General features: G+C 42.5%; 1 protein-coding gene across 1 annotated transcript in view; it reads left to right on the top strand.

Annotated features, from left to right (window-relative positions):
* The window catches only part of ADAM12 (ADAM metallopeptidase domain 12), a 168,024-nt gene that overhangs the window by 108,026 nt on the left and 37,053 nt on the right, over window positions 1-22,945 (top strand). Inside the window, exons 6-11 of the mRNA XM_082053564.1 lie at window positions 4,110-4,293; window positions 6,517-6,582; window positions 7,206-7,277; window positions 9,202-9,371; window positions 10,565-10,649; window positions 15,712-15,860. Of these exons, the coding sequence (XP_081909690.1) occupies window positions 4,110-4,293; window positions 6,517-6,582; window positions 7,206-7,277; window positions 9,202-9,371; window positions 10,565-10,649; window positions 15,712-15,860 (726 nt within the window). The remainder of the gene's footprint in view (window positions 1-4,109; window positions 4,294-6,516; window positions 6,583-7,205; window positions 7,278-9,201; window positions 9,372-10,564; window positions 10,650-15,711; window positions 15,861-22,945) is intronic.

The raw sequence follows: 22,945 nt of genomic DNA, 5'->3' as shown, positions 1-22,945 counted from the left end.
AATTAATAACAATTATTTAAGTTATGGTTTAATTTCTTTTTCTTTGAGATGGAGAGAGCCGTGGCATCATAGGCCATCTCATGTAAATATTCCCTGTGTGTGCCTATGGCGTATAGTGGCATATAGTAGGCAAATACCAATGAGTCGTTTGTGTTCAGGGCTGATTAGCAGTGACGTGCATGTGGTTTATTTGGTGCTGCGCACCAGACATGAGCAAGATTCAATCCCTGTTGAGATGGAATAAAATATTAGCTCAGGCTCAAGACCACACTGAGGCTGCTCCCAGTTGGCTTGGAGCCTGTGAACTCATGTCTGGACATGCTGTATGGTATAGATTCTTTTTTTCCCCCTCCTTCGCTGCTACCAGCGACGAAAAGGACAACCCGCTGGTTTTAGACAGCGGTTGAATTATCTCTTTAAAATGTTGCTGACTTGCCAGCATCACTGTGATTTGGGACTGGCAAAAACACAGATGCTACCAGTTTGATAGCTGGAGACCAAAAAATGTGTACTTCATGTTACATTTTTCCCAAATATTTGTTAGCTCGCGAGTTCTGACAGTCTGTGGCCTGGTAGAGGTAATGGTAGAAATCCCCCACGTTTCAGTTGGTCATAAGGAAAACCCACTGCTTGAGCGCTCACAGGGTTCCTGAAACCCCTTTGGAGCTCCTTGTGTAATTCTTGGTTGGACATCTGTAGTTTAATAAACTGCCTATTTGCCACACTAGAAAACATTGTATTATTCAACATGAATGCGTTCAGAAAAATGGAAAAGTTGCAGCATCCTGGTCTTGGGGAGCAGAGGCTGACCCAGGGCTATGCGAGACACAGAAATAACGTAGGAGGAACAGAGGCTTTTCTGAAACACCTGACAAAAGTGCAAGAGAAAGGTAGTTTTGGATTTATTTTATTTGCATCAGATTCTTAGCACTGAAAGCCTGGCAGGTATCGTTCATCTCATCCTGGCACACCAAGAAGCGAAACCAGAGCTTTTGACGGGTTACAGTTTGAAGGTGCTGTGCTTGGCACTGATGAATAGCGAAAAAATGCAATTGTAGGAAAAGAAAATCAGTCAAAACCAGGGAGCTGGCCAAGATAATTCATATTTGATGTTCATTATCTTATTACAAATGGTCCCAAGCCAGGTGCTGATATCCTCTAGGCAGCACTCAAAGGATAAGTGTGCATTAAATGAAATGTATATTTTCCTTTTTATCGCATCTGCAGGATATCTTTTTTTTGCCATGGGATTGCTCCATGTGCAAAGGTGGAACTGTTATGGTTATTCAGTTATTTTAGACAGCAGCTGGGTATACAAGGGGTGCATTGGAACCCGGCATTGATGTGGCATGTTTTGGCTATGAACGCTTAACACCAAGAAAAAGAGAATGCTCATTAAGCAGTAAAAAAGGTGCTACTGAGTCTCTCTGTTTCTAGTGTAAATAATTATTTAAGTCTATTTTTTAAGTTAATGTTCTAAACAGGATAAAGTTTAACAATAAAAATAGAACTTCCCATGGTTTTCTGTTGGTTTGGGGTTGTCAGTAAAGGGAGATGGTCAGGCTGGCCCGTGTCAAACAGTGACTAATGGACTCCTGGCTCCATCGCTGCTTCCAGCTGCCTCCTAAATTAAATTATTAATTGCACAGGGGAAAGACAACAATCCTTATTTGATTATGCTGATTGCAGAGTTGCTGATTATCGGAGTAAGGGGAATATGTTGTCCTAGTTTCCTAAATTCTTCAAGGAATAAGGGAGATATGAAAATAATGTAGAACTGGAGGGTGTGAGGTGACTGGGCTGGCGGGTTGTCTGTGCTGCAGTGTGTCCAGGCTGGAGCCGCAGGGCTTGCTGCCATCAGTCTGTCCTGCTTCTCCAGCTGGGATCCATCGTACCCACTGTGTCTGTGCCACAGGTAAATAAAATACCCCGTTTGCCAAGGGTACTAACGAAGCTACAGATGAGTTACCAGCCCCTGATTCTCGGTTCAGATCAGTAAAGCTGTTGCACAGCCTTTTCAGTATTGTGGGTTTCCAGGCTTTTTTGTTTCTCTTGGACTTGTAGCTGTGCTAGTTAGTGGTAAAAGGGTCACCTGTTGGCTTGGCTGAACTGATGGCAATGATGTTTTGTAGCGAAACTGCAGGCAGCTTGGAATGGAAATTTCAGTTAGCTGGTCAGGAGGCCAAAGGCTTTGAGTTTCTTCATATCTCGCTAAGAATAGAATAGCTAGGGCAGCTTTTTCCTAATAATTTTACTTTTTATTTTTAAATCAGTCTTTATGGTGTCATTAACCTGCTTCTGGGTCCTTCTTCTTTGTCTTTTTTTAGCTTTCTGCAGAAGAAGTGTATAGAGACGCATATCGATCTCCCAGTGCTTGTAGTATCTTACCTTTGTTGCAGTACAGACAGAAATAAAAAGAGCAGACACTTCCAATCCACCAAAAAGACACACTAATAAAATGTAGGCAGCTTTGGGCTGAAAATGGTTGCTGTGTAGTAGCATATATGGACAATATAGAGTAGTTTAGAGGCGGAATTGAGGAAGAATGCCTTGGCTAATTAAAAGTTCCATTGGAATTCCTGGTATACAGGTTGTAATTACTGCTGCTGAACCTTTGCCAGTGCTTAGGGGTTAATGCCTTTATAATTTACAGACAGGGAAGAAATCAGTAACTCAGTGCACTGTTCAGTGTAGTGTCTAGTTGATGAATGCTTACAACGCCCCATAAGCAAATGCTTATTCCTAGTTTAGAAGAGAGAAATGGGTTTTAAAGGGTGTCCTTCTTTGGTCTCGCAGTTACCCAACAAAACGCCATGTCCAGCATGATGCAGGAATTGTCTGGGACCCTCCTGTGTGGCGAGCGGGATGTGCTCAGGATGCAAGTTACACACTTGCCAGGCACAGAATATTTCAATTCCTTTATCTTCTAGTGATTTTACCCAAGCCCTGTCTGTGAACCCACTTCATGCTGCGTTGTGCTACAGCACAGAGCAGTCTTCTTACTCCATGGTCCTCCAGCTGCAGTTCTGATTACCAGTTCCAGCAATATTGTTGGAGATCATCCTACTTTCTGCCATACAATACCCGAAGTCCTATTCCAGCATACCCAGGCCATGGACATCTATGCCATGCTGCCTGTATTTCTGTGCTGAGCTGAGAGAGCAGCCTTGTGCCAGCAGCTTCCTCAGTGGGAAGAACTGGGAAGATATTCAACCTTTTGTCAACTTTGTTTTACTGTAGTAGCTCAGAATAATTGGGCAGGACCCAAGACAAGAACCCAAGCATGGCTTTTATTTGGTGAGTTGTCTGGAGTATAGAGGGAGAGCGGTTTTTAGTGAGGAGGCAGCACACGAAGCCCAGAATTGGCTACGTGTTCTATATTCTTCCACATGTTCTTGGAGCAAGGTGGTGTATCTCTTTCCCCTTTGCATACTGCAGCTTAAAGTAGTGCAACGAGAGTGCTTTCATTGATGGAAAATCTTTGAGCTCCTCAGAGAGCAGGTGGGATTGCTGTAAAAATTATTGCTTTGGGTAGTAAAATGAGTTAAACAGGAATCAACTGGCTAATATATTTGAGGTTCATTCTGCTGCCCCACTCTGCAATACTTAATAATCCATTTTGATAATACAATGCCTCTTTCATCTGGCAGAATTGATGCTTGCATCAGCATTTGGCTTAGGAGGTCTAATGCACACGGCAGGTCACAATGAACACTTTCACTCTGCTTTTTCTTACAAAAGCTTTTCACCGCACTTCTGTTCAGTCCTGTTTGCCATGGTCCTTAGAAGCACGCATATCGATACTCCACTCTGCAATGGCCGTGCTTCACTGCGAAAATGGAAAACACATAAAACACAGATACAATTTTGCTCTACAGCACTTCAGAAGAGGAGAATTTTCTTTGAGCCATTGCTTCTTTTAAAGTATAGTGTACTGCAGTGACAAATATACAGCTTTGATGTTTCCTGCTCCACACGACCATGACATTGTAAATCAGCGTTTTGCTTTTTCATACTGTTATTATAAAAACCTTTTGTAACTTTGTTGTAGACACACATATGTTAGCTCTTGAAAACCATACATCTTACTCTGTTCTCTTTTGTAACAGGGGAATTATTTCATTTGAAAACAAAAGCTACGTTCTGGAGCCATTAGAAGGTGCTACAAACAAACACAAGATCTACCGAGCAGAGAATTTGAAAATAGTCCCAGGATCTTGTGGCCACCAGCTGGACATCTCTGCAGTGAGAGCTGCTGGCGATGACACGTCGCGCCATTCCCAGGCTGGCAGGGTAGGTGGATGAGGCACTTTGATGTTTCTGGCTTGTGAGTGTGTGTCTGGTAGCATTTCCATATTACTGCCCAGCCAAACTCCCTGTTGCAGAGTCCTTGCTTTGCAAAACGTTACACACATAGTCAACTTCTGTTGATGTCATGTGCTTAAGATCATGCTTAAAATTGAGCATATACTTAAAAGATCTTTACTCTTTCTTGATCCTGCACACATAACTTGCTTTTTACTTTCTTTGTGGGAATGAGATGTCACAGAAAAGTATATAGTTTCATAGTAATTTTTTGTTCATGGATGATTATAGCAAGAATTTAAGACCCCGTAAGAACACTGAGCAATGTCTGGAAAAGTTCTTGCCCACCCAACATGGAAGAGAACACAATAGCTGTGATACTTTTCATTCGGAAGAAGACTAGAGGTGCCTTGGGGACACCCCTCTGATCAGGACGACAGAATAAATTTCAGGTTTCTGTTAGGCTTCTAGTGTCTAGAGAGGTCAGTTCCATCACAACACCCACATGGTCATTTGCCTTGTGTGGCATCTCACTCATGTCTGATACATTTTGTTGGGAGGTAAATGAAGCTCCGCCAGAGCACTGCAGATCCAGCTGAAGTTTAGTGAGACGTGGCAGGCCCTTTATATCACATCTGCTGCTGTGCCAGGAGCAGCAGGAGCAGATACACTGACTCCTTGGTGTCCTGGGTCCCAACCAGCACATCACCAGACGCAGCTGATGACCTGGGTGGCAACCGAGGCATGGGCACGTGCACCAAGTCTGTGCGCTCACCGTGTCCCCATGGTGGTGGCAGTTGCCCAAGAAGGTGACAGAGAAGCCCAGTATCAGCAAGAGTTGTGAGACTATGTACCTGAGCTCATTTGCCAGACCTCCTATGTAGCGTAATCCTGTGACGTGTTTGTATCATTGACGTTTAGTTCATTAATAATAGCTTTTACTGCTTTCTAAGGTCATAAATAGTGCCCAAATAGAACTTAGCTTTTTTCCGTTTCTTGTGGTTTGAAGGCTGTGTAACACTATCACATGTGAGTTTGGAAGTCACTTTCCTCTAAAGACAGTGCTTTTTGTAAGATGTTCAAAATCATTAATCTGCAGATAATAAAGAGGAACACTTTAGGAATGTGAAGAAAACTGTGAAATTTGGCTGGCAGGTGATGTGCAGCACTGACTTAGCTCAGGGGGTCGCACAGTTTGCCTGGGAACAGTTTGCTTTGGAAAGCTTTAGTCGTGTTTTAGGTTATAGAGAATTAGTTTAGTTTAAGAAATCGTGGTCATTAGTAGGTCATACATCTGCTTAAGCTCCTTAAGCTCTGGCATGAAGATCAGATACACTGCTGTGACCTCTTTTCCTGAACTGTCTTATTCCAGAAGCAAGGGAGGAATGATGGAATAGATGCTCAGCTGCTGTAAATCACAGAACTTTTGCAGGCATTAGTAGGTCACTTAAGTTTAGGGTAGCAGAGAAGCTGTGCTCTAATTAGTTCTAATAAATCGTTTTCTTCAGTGATCTTTTTGCAGGTCGATACTATGACTCGTCTAGACCTGCATTTAGAACTGCAGGTAGTGTGACGAGCTGTTTTGCGTAAATATACAGATACAAAACTAAACGGATGCCTTCTGGTTTCAGAGTGTTGGTTTGCTTCCCCAGATGCTGACACTTGATTCTGCTTATTTCTGCAGTTTTTGTTCTTGGGCTTTTCCTCCTACATAATTTATCAGTTGACCACTTGATCTTTTCTCTGCTTCGCTCAATATCCCTTTATCTCTCATTTTTCCTAGTAGTCAGTTTGTCTCTTGTGTGAAATGTTTGCTAAAAGTCAGCTCATCATTTCTTTAAATGTGCCTTGGAAACAGCCGAAGTCTTTCTGCTGGGGATGATATTTTCCTGTGGGGGAAGATAACTCAAACATTGCAACTGCAGAAAGCTGAAAGCTTGAGAGAGACTTTGCCCCGCTTTCCTGCTTGCTCTGAGCAAATCCTGAGGGGTTTTTTTTGTAAGTACCACATAGGCCATTTCTGTTGTGGTCGATAAAAGGAAAACTTCCACAAGGAGAAGGAGTAAAATAAAACTTTGTATGTAGTGAAATCTTTGGTAATTTGAGATGTTGTGTATTTCCTCTTGCAAGCGCTGTGTTGGACTGAGGGAGAGGTGATTCCGAGGGTCACTTATTGCAAACATAAAATACTATTTGCATCTTTTTTGGCAGTATAAGAGGGAGACACTGAAGACAACAAAGTATGTGGAGCTTGTTATTGTGGCAGACAATCGCGAGGTAAGAAAATTAGAAAGTTACGGGGAACACGGGTGGGAAACCGGTAGCTCAGTTCCTCTTCCACGGTATCACATGTAATGTGCTTTGGACTGTAATATAATGGTTTTCCAAAGTAAAGTTTCTTCCCCGATTAGGGCTAAGCAGTGGAAGGCGCTGTTAGGATGGGACAGTGCTGACAGTTAATTGTAAAATTTCTTGCAATATTTCATAAGGAGTTTGACTCTCAAGTGGGACTAACTGTAGAAACATTCCAGTGAGTTGAACGGCAACCAAAGATCGAAATCTTGGTTTGAGTTATTTTACCACCTCATTTTTTTTGTCTCCTTGGACGCTGCTAGTTAGGGAGATACAATCACAAGGCAGAACAAGAGCTAACAGGAGAGACTTTGCTTTTTCACAAAACATCAGTCCCAGAAAGATTTCTATGTGTGATTTAGGGATTTTTAAACCTTTTAGTGAGAACCAAAATCCTGTCCCACAGCCTGTGCTTGTTCTGAGCCATCAGGAATTTGCCTCAGATCGGGGATCCCCAGACATGACCCGCAGTGCTTGCACCGTAAGGTGGCTGATGGGGGAAACAATGGCATTTGTCCTGCTAGTGTATTAATCCTTTACATTTGAAGTTTCAGAGACAAGGCAAGGATGTGGAAAAAATTAAGCAGAGGCTGATAGAAATTGCAAACTATGTGGATAAGGTAAGAACGTGAGCATTATTTCACTTTTTCAAATCTTACTATGCTTTCTGAAGAACATTGCTCTGAAATCAGTGTCTGTTTTACCAGCAAATTAAGAAAGCTTCTAAAACTTTAAACTTTTGGTTTCATAAAAAGAAAAAGAGCTTGCCGCAGGGATTTACTGGTAAGCATAAGCTGTATGTTTCCAGTATTTCCATTCTTAATGGGGCTGTGTCCCCATCGTGCCTTCCCAGCGTACCCGCCGTGCTCAGATCAGCAGCTTTCACAACCTGTGCCGCAGCTCCTTATCCATCCACCTTTTCGAGGAGCTGACCCTGTGCTTTCCTAATACTGCAGGATTTCAGAGCAATACTTCTCCACAACCCGTAAAACCAAAAAAGTAAACTTACACCTTTCATATGCCCTTCAGCGTACTGAGCTGTGAGCTCTGCGCTGCTCTGAACAGTTCTCGGTAATGCATGGACTGTACACAGGATGCATATATCTGTGTGCATCTCCTAAGGAGATGTACAGTTTAGCTCTAGGATTTTATTAACCTGGGAAGAGAGTGGGGATAATCACCTATGGAACAGCCCATAGAAAAAGGATTATTCAGAGGAGGAATTTGGAGAGCAAAGTCCTTTGCAGCAGCAGGGGATGGTCAAATTGTAAGGCCAACAAAAGGCTTGCGAAGATATGATCAATAATATATACGGCTGAGGAATGCTGCAGAATTAGAAATATGCAGGTCTTTAGGAAGCAGGAGTTGGTGGCTGAGTGAGCGCAATAAGAAAGGGACACACACTGGATTTTTTTTTTTGTATTTGGAGTAATTTCTTCACATAAACAATAAATGCTGAGAGCCCTCTACAGTGCTTTTTGAGCAAATTAAAGTTTATTTCTGTTGTGCTGTATGGCCGGAAAAAATGAGGCGTCCAGTAGTGAAATTATAACTGAAAGGAGTCTTAATTTAGCTGAGAACTTGCCAAGTGACACTTCAAGGGAAATAACTGAAGGAGAAGCATTCGTGATTAAAAACAAGCTGCTGTAGACACCTCCACCTCTTCCATAATTGTCTTGCTGACTTATTGCTGGAGGACAGGTGTTTATATGTTACCTGCTCAAAATTAATTTTGCATGTTACAATATATTTATGTTTCATACTTAATTTATGCTCAGCAAATGCCAGTGTTATCCAAATGACTGTAATGCATACAAACAAGACAAAGATCTAGTATATTCTTTACTCAGACTGTCAGCCAAATCTGAACTTGATCGATTCTTGAATCCTTCACATTAGTCTCACACTAGAATTGTTATCTCTGCTCTGTTGATAATTCTGCTCTGGCTCCCCCTCTTGTAGCAACTGTGGCATTTACTAGTGTGCTAATAGCACAGGTAGCCCATGGTGCCAGAATCACTTGGTTTTATCTGCTATGAGCAAAACTCGATGGCTGAGTAATTTTCAGTTATTGTATTGAAGCACAACCATAGTTGCGCACAGTCACCTCTGCCTCTTGAATCGCACTGGTGCTAGCGAGGGAGAGGCATCTGCTGGAGCAACACGTTTGTTCACAAAGTGCAGGACAAGCTGGCAAACGTTGTTCTAGTCACCTTCAAGCTGACATGTGAAGGTAACCACAACGTTTAATCTCAGAAGATACCAAACTTGGGTGAGACGTGAAGAAGTAGCTTCACCTCTGAATGTCTTTGAATGCCTGGTGGGTATTTAGGTCAGAACTCTTCTCTCTAAGTCATGGAAATATTCTTTCTGACACAGTCCTATCAGGTGTTCACTTTGCCCCTGGAGAAGAGACCAGTTAAGCCTCTACAATAAAGGTTCATGTGCACGTTGTGCATATTGTAATCCTTATTAACATATTCTAATCCAGTGTGGTCTAAAATGAGTTTTAGAAACATGTTTTTATTTTTGTTTTCTTATTAGTTTTATAGGCCACTAAATATTCGAGTAGCCCTGGTCGGAGTGGAAGTGTGGAACGACATGGATAAGTGCTCTATTTCTCAAGACCCTTTCACCAGCCTGCATGAGTTCCTGGACTGGAGAAAGCTGAAACTGCTACCTCGTAAACCCCATGACAATGCACAGCTAATAAGGTAGACTTGACACTATATTTAGTACCGGCTGGTATGGCAGTGATACGAGAACAGCTGTACTGGTTTCTTCCCCAGTTGCTAAGCTGTTGGGAGAAACATCTGTGCCCCTGAGGGTTTGTCTTTCCCCTCTGCAAACATCCAACATGAAAGCACTTTGCAGAGCTCTTCAGGAGACACTTCAGAGGAATTTCCTTCCGTAGCTCTGCAATAGCCCTGTTGCTTGTAGGCCTTTCCTGAATACCACTCGTGTACAAGTGTACGTGTGTAAGAAGCTGGTAAATACTATGGGCATGAATTTATGAGCAGTTTAACCTGGTCTCAGTCTAAATTGTTACTGCAAAAGGCAGTCGTGCCCTCACCCCAGAAGTAGAGCTGAGGCGGCACTAAGCCTGTTTGTTGGTAGAAAGACCTCAGTAAACTTTAAAATGCAGTCTAAATCAGACAATTCATTTGTGACTTAAAAATTAAATTATACATGTCTTTTACCCTGCTGCTGCTATTGCCTGGGTTAAAGTAATTGAGTAGACATTCTCAAAGTAAAAGCACTCTTAAGAAAAAACAAGAGAAACATGTCTTTCTTCAGCCAGGTATCATTTTTGATCAGTGAACCGTTCTTTATATTCTACAGATAAATGTGCCTGATGTGTTAGTAAATAAAAGGAGCTCTTTACTCATTATGTAGATATTCTTACATTAGCTGTGTAAGAGTAGAATGAGCCCTTCCAAACTGTCCCTCATGAGATACTTGATTGCTCTCTATGTATAATAACTCTTTGTTTGGAATGATTGCATTCTTGGCCATGTATTATAACAAGTAGCATATAAACTTCCCACTGCATTAAAATAACCCTTCTTTGAGCTGGAGACATTATTTTTATGTTTGTATTTCTATTCCAAACTTCAGTCAGGGAAAAAAGAAAGGAAAGAAGGGTCCTGTTACAGCAGTAAACCCAAAGGATGGTGATCAAATAGATATTTCTCGTAGCGGGGATGCCGTCATTGTCAGTTTGGCAAGCCAGCATGACTAATGTGTGCTTTTCATTGTTTTAAACCTGCAAATGTCTGGAGTTGACACACTTGAAATGGGATCTTTGTTTGAGATGGGCCGAAATACAAGACTGAAAATAATAGGGTGGTATCTTGGCTCAGAATGGTGATTCGGGGACTGTTCTTCTCCTTTCCCCCTCCCGCAGTGGGGTGTACTTCCAAGGGACCACCATTGGCATGGCGCCCATCATGAGCATGTGCACCGCAGAGCAGTCTGGAGGGGTCGTCATGGTAAGTGCTGAAAGCGCGGGACTTGAAACTGGCCCAGGTGGCGCGACACCAGCTCAGGTTTTGTAGCGCTGAATTCTGTACCAGAACGTCAGCCCCTTTTGTCCTGTTTTCAGGCAGTGTTATCTATATCTGCATGCACATTGCTTGTAAGTGATAGTTTCCAAAGTGAAAAAACGGAAAATGTGGCATTAAAATACAGCATGGCCTCTTTGCAAGAATCCCCTGCTCCTAATTATAATGAAATCAGATGTTGAGGTACTATAAGGGATGAAAACCAGAAGATGTATATGTTACGCACTAGAGTATACTAGTGTTACAGGCAGCAGCGGTCTATGCTGAATCTTTTATGATATTGATTTTATTCTGTATTTGCAGAGTTTCTTGTGTAAGGCTTTATTTTCCATCTTAGCAGCACAGTGGCTTTATTACATTGCCAGACAACAAGAACAAAAAACAGCAGCATTTACTCTACCTGAGCCTCTCTCAAGTAGCGTTACTGGTAATGCTGTGATTACATGCTAGGCATGATGAACAGACAAGTAAACGTCTTAGCCAGTTTCTGGAGGTATTTCTGGAGGATTTTCTTTCAGATTTTAAAAAAATTATTTGATTAATTTTGAACAGTGTTTTTCTGCAGTTGCAGACTCGCAGAGCTTGCAGGCCACTAACAGGCTCAGCTGGTGACCTCAGGGCTCAACTCAGAGCATAAAGACCTACAAACCTCTTAGACAGTGTCTGAGTTCAGCCTGCACGTGCTCAAGCCTTTGTGTTTTCTACACCTTCGTCAAGGCTTCCAGCACCTCAGGTGATGGGTTGTTCTCTCCAGCTTTGCTGGACACCTCAGATCCCTGCAGAAATGAGGTGGGAGCTCAGTGTTCAGAGTTTGCATGATCTCAAAGCTCCCAGTCTTTCAAAGCTTCATAGGGGAAACCTGCAGCCCAGGGCACTAAGGCTTTTGCCTCAAGACATTTCATGTTGCAGGGTAATCTCGGAGATACAGCCCCTTGAAAGCTCTGCCTTCTGTCTTAACAAGCATCCAAACTGAGTTTGGTCTGCAGGTCTCCTTTGTGGTCTCTTGGACAAATAGGCAAGAAGCCAAGCTGGGGTTTGTGTGCGTTCGTGGGAGATGATGTATAGATGGTTTGGACTGGGAGGATTTACGAGGTGAGCAGGGAAGCTGAGGTATGGGAAAGAACAATCACATCATGTAATTCGGAGAAAGCCGTGTCAAAATGGTGGAAAAGAAAAGGCTTCAGTCTCTTGGTAGCTTTAGAAGCTGAGCCTCTAATTGGTGTTTGTTACACGTTTTCACTGGGTACCTGGGGGATAAGTATGAGAGGAAAGGAGGAAGAACAAGCTGTAGGAATCTCCCAGTGCACTTCCAGATCTTGGCAAAGGCTTATATGAGACAGACAGGCCCATTTTATCCATTTCACCCTCAGACAAGCACTCCCTGCTTTGGCTTTATCTGCAGTCAGAGGTGCCCTTAATGACGGCTTTTTGTCCATTTAATTTTTAGCATAAGGTTTAAAATACACTACAGTGTATTTTACTGCGAAGTCAGTCCTCTTCACTCTGGAAACTGTCATTTTAAACAGAAACAACAGAAAATATTTCATTCTGGTAACAAGAAAACAAGAATCAGCATTTTTTAACGTTCTCTCAGGGCTCTGACAGAGGAGAGACTGATTTATATGTCCCTGCTCATGGCAGGGGGTTGGACTAGATGATCTTTGAAGGTCCCTTCCAGCCCAAACTGTTCTGTGATTCTACATATCCAGGAGAACTCCGATGCCCGTATTTGAATCGTGGGCCAGGCTGCAGCTTCACTGGAGGTGCAAATTAACTCGAGGCTTGTACAGCCTAACCATAAATGTTTTCCAGTTCTTTAAGCAAATCCTCAAAAAGGAGCCAAATCCAAAATAAGCAAACACTCACCCCCAAAACCCAAATGGGCAGCTGTCCAGCCTTCCTCCCCCAGTTAACAAAAGCTAATTCAGGTGCATACAAAAAAAGTTCTTATTTATACCAGTACCTAGAAAAGAAAGCTCTAAATTTGGAAGACAGGCAGATGAAAGAATGAATAACTCTTAATCTGGGGGACAATAGCGCTCAAATGTCTCAACACCTGGCAACTGAACATCTGGCCATCCTTATAATCCCGCCAATCTCTTACCCATCCCACCCCTAACACTCTCATGCTCTCAAAACTCATCCGAAAGAAAACAGGGAGATTGCATGAAAAGTAATATTTGAATACAAAAACTGTATCATCCTTGTATGATCTGGTTTTCCTGACTATTTCTCTATCGTCCCTACTGAGAGCCTGCCCCTCTCAGCTTTTCTGTAGGGCTGAATTCTCTCGTGGTGGGTGACACCCTGTCCCCCACTAACTATAAGAGAAACTCGAAGTGGGGAGAGCAGGCATCTGTGTCTGAGAAGGCATCAAGAGCATTATAATTGTATTTTACCGCCGCGGTTTTGTTGTGTTGTATAAAGACCAAACCTTTGACATGCGATTTCGTCTTCATTGTGTTTCAGAATATTGCCCGCTAAAGTTGTGGATCTAAACATAAAATACTTCTGTAATGTGATGTGGTATTCTCACTCATGTCAAATTTCTGTCGACTTCAATGGAAAGTCAGGCTGAATGACAAGCGTAGAACTGAGGCACTTGCATTTCAGTGAATTGCTTACATGAAATAGAAGTGTGTTTTAGGAACTTATTCCTGCAACTGCATGTGAAGTTCCAGGATTGGGACATTAGCCTGTTCTAGCTGTAGGTGACAGTATTTTAGTATTATGATTTGGTCTCAATCTCAGTGGAATGAAGCAGAGTTCAGCTGAAAAGCAGCTGCATGTTTTGTGCAACAGCTTATTATGTCTTAACAGTAGATGGTTGCTTATTCAGTGGTTGCGAAACTGTTTGGTAATGACTTTTACTGCTCAAGTTAACTTTAAAAGACCCCGATGGAATAAATCAAAGTCACATTGCTATTCATTTATTTAGTCCTTGCGATACTTAGATGGTCTCAGTATCAAATGGGACGTGTCAACTGTTTGTTTTGATAACCTTCATTTATGCTGTCTTCACATAACCTCTTTTGCTGAGACATCACATTCCTGGTTTTAAAAACCCTCTCTAGAAACTGATAAAATTGCATTCCAGGCGGATCAGAGCAAGTAATGAGAACCGCATGGGCTGTAATAATTGTTTGCCTATTCAGGACACAAATTACGCTTCGGAATTTAGCGCTCCAGTTTTGGAGTGGACTGTGTGAATTGTGGGTTTATTTTTACTTGCCAGCTTTAGAGGGTTTCACATAAGTGTAGCCTCTGTTCAGTAAGAGAGACAGAACAGATGAAGAGATCTGAGCTCAGTTTGTTGTCCATCGAGGTAGCTCAGACCTTAGGGAGTTTCTGTCCTGACCACATAGCCCTGGTTTCAAGGCATCGTTCCACTGTGCTCTTGGTAAATTACATGGAATTTTATCATTGTTTTATTCATCTTCAGTCCTGGATTCTTTTCCAGTCGAGCGAGAGTTTGTGCTCTTTTTATGACACCAGGTTCGATCACATAGAATTCTCGAAATATTTCATAAATCACTATGAGTACAAAGGTAAATCAGTCTGTGTGTGACGAGTGTCTACGTAAGACATCTCCATATGTAGGAATTGTGCAGGAGTTTATATTTTCTTGATTATTACAGATTCTTTTGCTGCATAGGTTTACTTTGTTATTTGTTTTACTAGGACAGGTTGTACAGCTTCTTTCAGCAAACAGGCATCTTAGATAGAACTGCACACAAACTGCCTCTTAGATTAGCTACGAGGTTTTTATATTACAAGCTAAACATTCAGGAAAAACTAAAAACATAAAATTCTTCTGAGTTTATTCCAAATGCAGAACTAGTTTCTTGTTTTCAGAATGACCATATTTTCTTTTCTATTTTGTTTTCTTAGAAGTGATTTACTAGAAATATTAGCACAGGTGAATGGCAGAAGAACCTCTTAAATGTACCCCAAGTTGTGTATCAAGGGCTTCCTTAATATGTAGCTAATGTTTTGAACAGTTTTACCTTTCACTTCGTTTTAGTCTGAAGGTTGGCTTAGATGATACTAAGAGAGTTATTTAAACTGAATATATTCATATATGCTTTTAAAGCAGGCGGCTGTACATAGTAATTCCATTTACTGACTGATAAATAGTGGATCATGCATTTATATTACATGTTTATGCCTTTAGGGGAAGCTTTCAGATGAGTGCAGCGGGATTTTTCCCTCAAGGAAAATGATCAATGTGGAAAGGTCTCTTACTTGTGGTTAAGCCAAAACATCAGTCCGATCACCAGCCTGTAGTCAGACCATGCAGTGAATTTCTCATAAATAATTGTCCTGAAAATCAGTATTTCAACAAGGATTAATGTTACTATTTCAATTTTGACACCACAACATTGAAGAATATTCATAGGTGTTAACAAGAGGCCATCTAAGATCTCGACTTGCCTTATCCTTTCATTTTATAAAGGAGATTTTCAAAGTTACTTGGTTTTCCTTTCAAGGCTTGTGAATTCTTGGACTTTCTGATATTAAAGAAACAGTCTGAAGAGTATTAAATAGACCAAGTGAAGTTTCTTGCTGCTTATGTAATTTACCTCCTGCCACGAAGGATCTTCTCGCTTTTCCCTCATCACACTCATCCTCACCCATAAATGGTTGCCCAGCACTCCACAGCTGGGAGCCTCTTCTGCCGTGTCTTGGGATTTTGGGGGTTTTATTGAGCAGGGGAATTTTATGCCCTAAATAAAGAGATGGCCCAGATGTTCAAAACTGTCCATTGGTTTCAAATGCCTGATGTGCCGGGGAAACTGGGTGGCCTGCCCTGAAATTCCCAGTCGGCACTTGGTATATGGTGGATGAGTTTAAAAGTTTGTCCATTTAACACCGATCTAATGCAGCTGGCAAGTTTATCAAACATTTCAAAGAACAGACAGTAGAACCTCAGAGTGGGGAGTGTGTATTTGAATTGCTTTTATATGTTGACTTCACTGTTGTGTTGTAGGATCACTCAGAAAACCCTCTGGGTGCAGCGGTCACCCTGGCTCATGAACTGGGCCACAATTTCGGAATGAATCACGACACGTTGGAGAGGGGCTGTAACTGCAAAGCGTCTACCGACAAAGGGGGCTGCATCATGAACCCTTCTACTGGGTAAGTGCGGGGGTAAGCACTGGCAAGTTACACTTAGAATGGAAAAGTTTTAGTTCTCCTTTGTGTCTCGGGAACATTCAAGGGCAAAAGAGAAAATCTTTTCAACACCTGTCAAATCTTTCTGCGTTTATCCCCCTCAAGCTGAAACAATTAAAGTTGTTATCAGAGCACAAACATGTACCATTGTACCTTTGTATTTCTGTTACCAGTGTGAGAGACAAAATGCCATAAGCAACAGGAAAATTAAAAAAACCTTGCAAGTGTTGAATCAGAATTTCACCTTCTCCCATCTTGCCAACCGAGTATCATAGTCATAATAGGAAATGAGCAGCGTCCCAAGGCCAAGACTAAGATGAATGTGTAGCAAATAAAGTAATGCAGGAAGTATGTTATTACTAGACGCTCTGTAAAGCCTTTGTCTTGTGCAGAGAAGGTTTTTAGTTTCGCACAAATGTTTGCATTTCACCCCTAGTTATAAGTTTGATGCAGTATTTGCATGTGAGCAACTTAAAGCTGTAAATTTGGTGAGGTCAGGACTGTTCAGTGGCCGGAGGAAGATCTTCCAAGGAAAGGTTCAAGACACTGTGGGAATTAAAGCCAGTGAACCCTTGCTCATCTCTGCTGATGATAAGGGTGCTATGTGAAGAGAAGCACAGTGTTTTTGTAGACAGAGCACAGGCACCATGACCAGGGGAGCTCGTTACAGATTACTTCTCTGTATTTTAAAGTTCTTCTGGAAACGTGTGATATAATGAATGAGTTCTCCATGTCCATATTCAGACAAGAACTGATAGGATTACATTGAAGTAAGAGCAGTAGATTCACCAAAGCTTTCTGATGGCAAGTGGTGTGCTGGAGTGGACTGTCTGCAGAAATGTTCCAGCCTGTGACTGGAAGCTGGTGAGAACCAGTGGGGCAGATAATCTGCCAGCAGTGTCTTGTAGGTACAGCTGGACTTGCCTTGGGGCAAGAAGATGGTCTCGATGAACTTGTGTCTATTCCAGCTCCAGCATTCTCTGTGTCTGCTTTAACTTCATCTGTTGCTTAAAAATCTCTTCTGGGAATCGTGATCAGCTCAGCCTCTGCCTTCTCCAAGACTGCATGTTTCTGGGAAAGAGGGAGAGCGATGTGGGAGAGGCCAGGGAGTGCTGGGCAGGATTGCTCCCCGCTGGTCAGCCTAAAGCAGCCTTGGCGTCTCTTCAAAGGCGTGCTGTCACCCTCCTTCGAGGCAGAAAAAGGGATTCTGGCCAGCGGCCAAGCACAGCAAGTTAAGAGACAAACAAAAGAGAGTTTGTGTGTGTGGGGAGGAAAATGAGAGTGATTTCTGCAGTTTGGGAAAGAAAAATAGCTTGGCTCTTCTAAAACAATAGGTAGTAAATATCCGTATGGAATTGCATTCTGCAGCACATCAGGGCTCGTATGCACGCTGCGAAAACAAACTGGAATTGGCAACGGGGCTCTGAGGTGAGGGGATGCGAGAGCTGGTGCACAGCGGGCGAACGGGCCTGAGATTTGGGCTCTGAGCTCCTGAAAGATGCGTGCAGGCTTGAGCCATCCCCGCTGAATTCCTGCTTCAGCATCCAGTTATTCCGCTTTTGGAAATAAATGCAGGAGATGCTCTCAGGACAGAAACTTCTGGGTGTTTTGTGTACTCATCCTCTTTAACATGAGATTAGATAACTCCTCCCTGGTTCTGTCTTCTGCGCAGGGGTCCTCGGGGTTTATCTGAAGCCATCCTGTGTTCAGAATGTGCCAGTCCTGACACTTGGTGCTGGGTTTGCTCAGGGCATGGACAGACCAAGGTTGTACCCGCTCAGTGTCTTCTCAGATGTGAGGCCAGCAGCTCAGCTCACTTGATGTTGGGGTTTCTGTAGCACCTTACGGCTCCAAGGCTGTTTTTCCTCCAGCAACCCCGTGCCCAGCTCCAGAATGCCACAGGTTTGCAGTCTGGGGAGAGGGGCATCGGCTGCACTCCAGCTTTGGAACGCTTGCTTCAGATTTTTATCAAACTTTATATACAACTAGTGCCTCAGGAAGAGTTGCAGCATTCGCAGAATTGAGCGGGCTGTTTTGTTTGCAGCGATTATTGATTTATAAATGGAAATTTTAACATCAGTTTATAGCCTTAGGCTTCATACTGTGCTGTTAATCCATAATAAGTATTCCGGGAGAATACTTTATGCCTCAAGCCAAACTGCATTTTACCAATTTAAAATTAACACTTTGAATATTTACCCAAGATCTGACCAAGGGTGGTATTCCTCTGAGCGCCATTATTCACAGAACACTGAAGAAGTACGTGTCTGTTAAGGCAAAATTAAAACTCCCTACCTGAAAAACATTGTTAGAATAGGAAAAACATCAAAACAAAGAGCATCCCAGGGAAGCCACATACATTTGGAGAGACAGCCTGTGCTCTCATTGTACTCACTGACACTCTGCTCCTCTAATTGCTGTTGGTTTAAGGTAGGTTTAGCAAGTGCAAGAAAAAATCTTTGGGTTGAAGCTAATGTAAAAAGTACAAGCTGTTGAGAAGTCCTTATGTGATATTTAAAAAGAATAGGAAATCTCTGGGTTATAACAGAAAAGCCTCCGTAAACTTAACTTTGGAGTCAGTTGTGTGGTTGTGCAGCAGACGGGAATGTTTGAAGGTTTTTGACTTAAAAGTGATTTCATTAATTATTGCCATCTTCTTTCAGTTCTTATGTTTCAGTCTTTGAAGAGGTCTTGGAAATTACTTGGTGGTGGAAAAATTCTCAAGGGATCAGTGGGGAATTTAAACTCTGTTGGATCTGTCCTTTAATGAGCTTCCTATAGATTTAACTCTTGAAAGATACCAGCAAGATGTGAACCACTTGTGTGTGAGCTACAAATGCCTTAAAGACCCTCTACTTCAGCAAAATATATTTTGTGTAACATGGAGTTAAACATATAGAAGCCAACATTCGTGACACTCCAGGCCTTTTAGAGATTCACATATGTGCTATGGAAATGACATAAATCCCACTGTAAAAGGACTTTTTTTTTCTATAAAAATTGTATGAACGAGGAAATATTCAATACTAACTCATTGTTCCCTTTTTGTGAGTATTTTTAATGATATTCCTTCAGTTCCTTTTTGACCGTAGACTTTTCCAAATGAAAAAGAAAGATATAAGGAGTCTTAAAGATATCTGTAGGTCTTTTTGCTGAGATCATAGGATCTGAAAACCTAGGCACTAGGCTGGCTCGGTGAGGCCATTTCAGTATTCCACTTGTTTTCCCAATATCTGCTCTTAGGAGTGAAAATATTCTTCCTGACAGGTAGATAAATACCAAAGACTTTTGGTGAAACCCAAGGCGTTAGTCTAGATTTATACCACTGCAATTAAAAGCAGAATTGAGCACAAATTTTGAAGCAGAACGATGCCAATTAGCAGGGCTTGTTTATTTCAGAATTTTGAAAATGTACTTTTTATGTGTTCCTTCATCAAAAATGAGCACAGGTATCCCCTTGGGGGTTAAAACTGGGTAATTTCCCCCAAAGTGTTTGAAAGCTTGAAATTTCTGGTCAGCCTTAAGCAGGTTTAGTTAGTCTTGTCACTGGTGGAAAGCTGAGGGTTTATACTTCCCTCACCCACGTCTGTGTCCTTGCCAGTAGTGGCTCTTCTGGTTTAATACGGGTGACTCACCCAGCTAACTTGTCATTGGGGAAGCTGAGCGTACTGTAAACATGTTCTTCCTTCCCTCTAACAGAAAATACCCCTTGGCGCCTTTTCATGTCCCCCCGCCTAGGTGAGGTGTTGATGGGAGACCGGGAATCCATGAAGGTCAGACCAGCTGGTTTTACCAGGCTCGTTCAGGTCTGCTCCCTTTGCAGATCCCTGTGACTCGCTCTGCTGGAAGCTGCTTTCCTTGCCGTCTCACAGAGGCGTGCTGCTCTACCAGGATCAGCTCTCATTGCTGAATCATCCCAGCCAGGGCTAATTGAAATGCCAGGCAGGCTCTGAGGACAGAGCCGGTTGCTTCATCTCTCTTTGCACTTGTGTAGGCAGAAGCAGGTTTTCACCGTGCTGATACAAAAGAGGGTGATGGAAAAAGGGCTGCTGCTCCGTCTCTCCTGCAGTCCCCTTTGCATCTGACTATGGGAATGGTAGAAGCTTTTTTTTCACGTTTGCCTTACTGCCCACACCTCATTTCTTTTGCTGTCCATATATTGTGATATGAAATACCTCCTGTTGACCTGGAAGGGGTGCATGCTTTACCATAGGCTGAAAGTTGTCTTTACAGCTGTAAATCAGGGGGGGCTTTTCCACACCCGTCCAGCAGATTCCCCCTTACCCCATGGCACAGAAACTACAAATGGAAGACGCGACCCAGCTTGGAGTTTGTCCCTGCAAACAAGTGCGATAGTAGGAAGGCAGGATGGGTTTGTGCTGAGGAGTGTGACTCTGTCTGCATTGGGATCCCTTCAGATGCCCTTGAACTCTTGCCTCAAGCACCGTCACTTTGTCACCAGCCTTCCAAATTGTACTGCACATCAAGCACAGCCTGGTCATGTGAGTCTGCTTCTGCTCTTATTTCTGCCTTGTCTGTAAATTGCTTCTCTTCAAAGACTGTGACAAAGAAGAGATGAAGTAAATCTGAAATAACTGAAAATAACAAATCCTTAGGAGAAGAAGAATACTGCATGGGCTGTTGTTTCAAGACATGATTCAAGCGGTATGTGGTATATATGTAGAAAGTGCAAAACCTGATGTGTGAGGGAGGTCTTGGCCATTGCTATTTGCTCAGAAGACTTTTGAATAAAAGAATATCTCTTCAGAAACCTTTATGTTAATCTAGGTCCCCAGCAGACTTGTTCTGCCTCTGTTCCAGGAGTCGCCTTGTGCCAGGCCATACGCTGGTTTGCATCCCAGTGGTGGCACGGAGCTCTAGGGACAGAAAGCCTGACTTAGGTTAGGAAACATTTGTTCTTTGTTGCCCGTTACAGGCTAATTCCCAACTGTTTTGAAAGTGCAGTGCTGTAAGATCTGGGAAAAGAAGCTTTGCTTGAAAGGCAGCTTTCCTGCCAGTGAGAAACAGTTATATTTGACACTTTGCTTTTATGCGTTAACTTCAGTGGCCAAGGGGAGGTGCATTACCCTTCAGTTTCTGTCACTTAAAGCATCCATTTCTCTAACATCTAACATGTAACTTCCCTAATGTGCTGGCAAAGAAAAATGTGTTTTATTGGCTACCCTCTGTTAACAAGCCCTCTGTGGTAGCCTATGTATTATTAGAGACATCTAAACTAGCTCTTTGCTTTCTCCTCCCCATCCCTAGTTCATGCTACTTTCACATTGCTGAAGTTTCACTTTGTTTTGTTTCCTGATTTTCCTGGTGTAAAGGCTCTGAGGTTCTGCAGTGCTCACACTTTTAAGATTTTTCCAGCATTCCTGCTCAGTCGAAGGGCAGGAGTAGTAGAAGCTTTAGCACTCACATGTAACTGGGATTCCAGGAGTCCAGCAGTCAGTATTCTTCCTCTTCCCCAAGCTGTTGGGGTCTAAGGGTGGTTCTGGAAATGCTCCCCAGAGCCACTGAGGCAGCACAACTTGGATTAGGCATTTGTTCTTTCTGTTAAAGTAAACGGTAGGTCATGGGCGTGTGAATTATAGAATCGGTGTATATGGTCCCTATCCAAAAGCCATCTGATATTTCTGATTCTCGCATTATACTCACACTATGAAGTACGAGTTTGGGCAGAGAAACTGGCCTGTGGATCTAAACCCCAACCTGATTTGCTCCTGTGCAGCCATTTACTTCTACTTCTGGTGAACTGGAAGAGTGTTTTGTAGGGCCATGTGATAATCCAAACGATGGCAATCATCCAAGTTAAAGACGCGGCTCGTGGGGGCAGAAGAATGTGGACTAATTGGCAGGATTTAGTGATGGGCCTGGTGGAACTGGGCTAAGTGTGGACAGCAGGATGGGGTCAGGGTGAGGAGATGCTCAGCGGCTTCATCTCCACCAGCAAGGGCAGCGGCTGGGGGAACAGCAGCCTGTGGTTACAGTGTGTTACGCAACTGATGTCCTTTGATGGTGCTGAGGGTCTGTTCCTCCCTCGTGTATCACCCATTACCATTAATGAGATTTAGGACTGAACATCAAAAGGCAGCTAGTAACAGTAATGCTCATTTTATAATGCATAAATATGTATTTGCTTGATAGATGGGTGGCTGATGTCTTCTGGAGAGAACGGTGTTGCTCGGTAGGGTTGGCTCTCAAAGGCATTTGTGGGGAGCCTTATTATTTTGTCATCTGCTTTTGATTTCTGTTTTTAAACTACCACACAAAAAAATGTTTAACTACATTACAAACGTGTGGTTAAATAAACAGAACATAGTTGGAAACCATTAAGGACAAGTTAGGAAAGTATTAATCATACATGGCATTCACTGTATTAAGTATTAGTTTCAATCACATTTCTTTTTTGGAAAACGATCTCAAGGAAGCGGGAGATATGGTCACCTTGATTTTGGTTATTCAGACTACAGAACCAGGCTATGAGAACACACCCTCCAGAGATTGCCAGCACTTCAGAGAGACGGGTCTGCCATGAACACAGCATCGTGGCTTCACTGCTGGTTCAAAGCGAAGTGAACACCACTCATTCCAACAATTCACAAGGTAAAAGAATAAATACAGAATTTAAAAAAGCTAAAAAAGAAAAAGCGCAAAAGGTCATGCTAGAAATGGGACAGAAACACAGAGTGGGAAAGGACACTTTACTGACTGGTTCACTTTTCCTCTTTCTAGGCATCTTGCAGCATCTTGTAGCTGCAGAGCTGTTAAACGTTAGATAATCAGACTATTATTAGTTAGCACAGTATTTCGTGACCCCTCTCAGTTTGTTTTCAGTTGTGCGGACCTCGCTTTGCATTTCTCAGTCTGGCAGCCTAGAGACGCTATACTGTGGAGTCAGCAGAACTATCTGGAATTAGCTCCGTTACAATTTGAAGAAAATGAAATTATCTCTAAGATATAAACAGTTTCTAATTAAACTCTGAAGCTGTTTATGTTTCCAGTCTGAGCTGAGCTCTGCACAAAGACAGACTTCTTTGTTG

This window comes from Streptopelia decaocto, assembly GCF_964273445.1.
Source record: "Streptopelia decaocto genome assembly, chromosome: 5".
Classification (NCBI taxonomy): Eukaryota; Metazoa; Chordata; class Aves; order Columbiformes; family Columbidae; genus Streptopelia; species Streptopelia decaocto.
The sequence above is the reverse complement of the archived record's forward strand: the minus strand, read 5'-3'. Positions and strand labels throughout refer to the sequence as shown.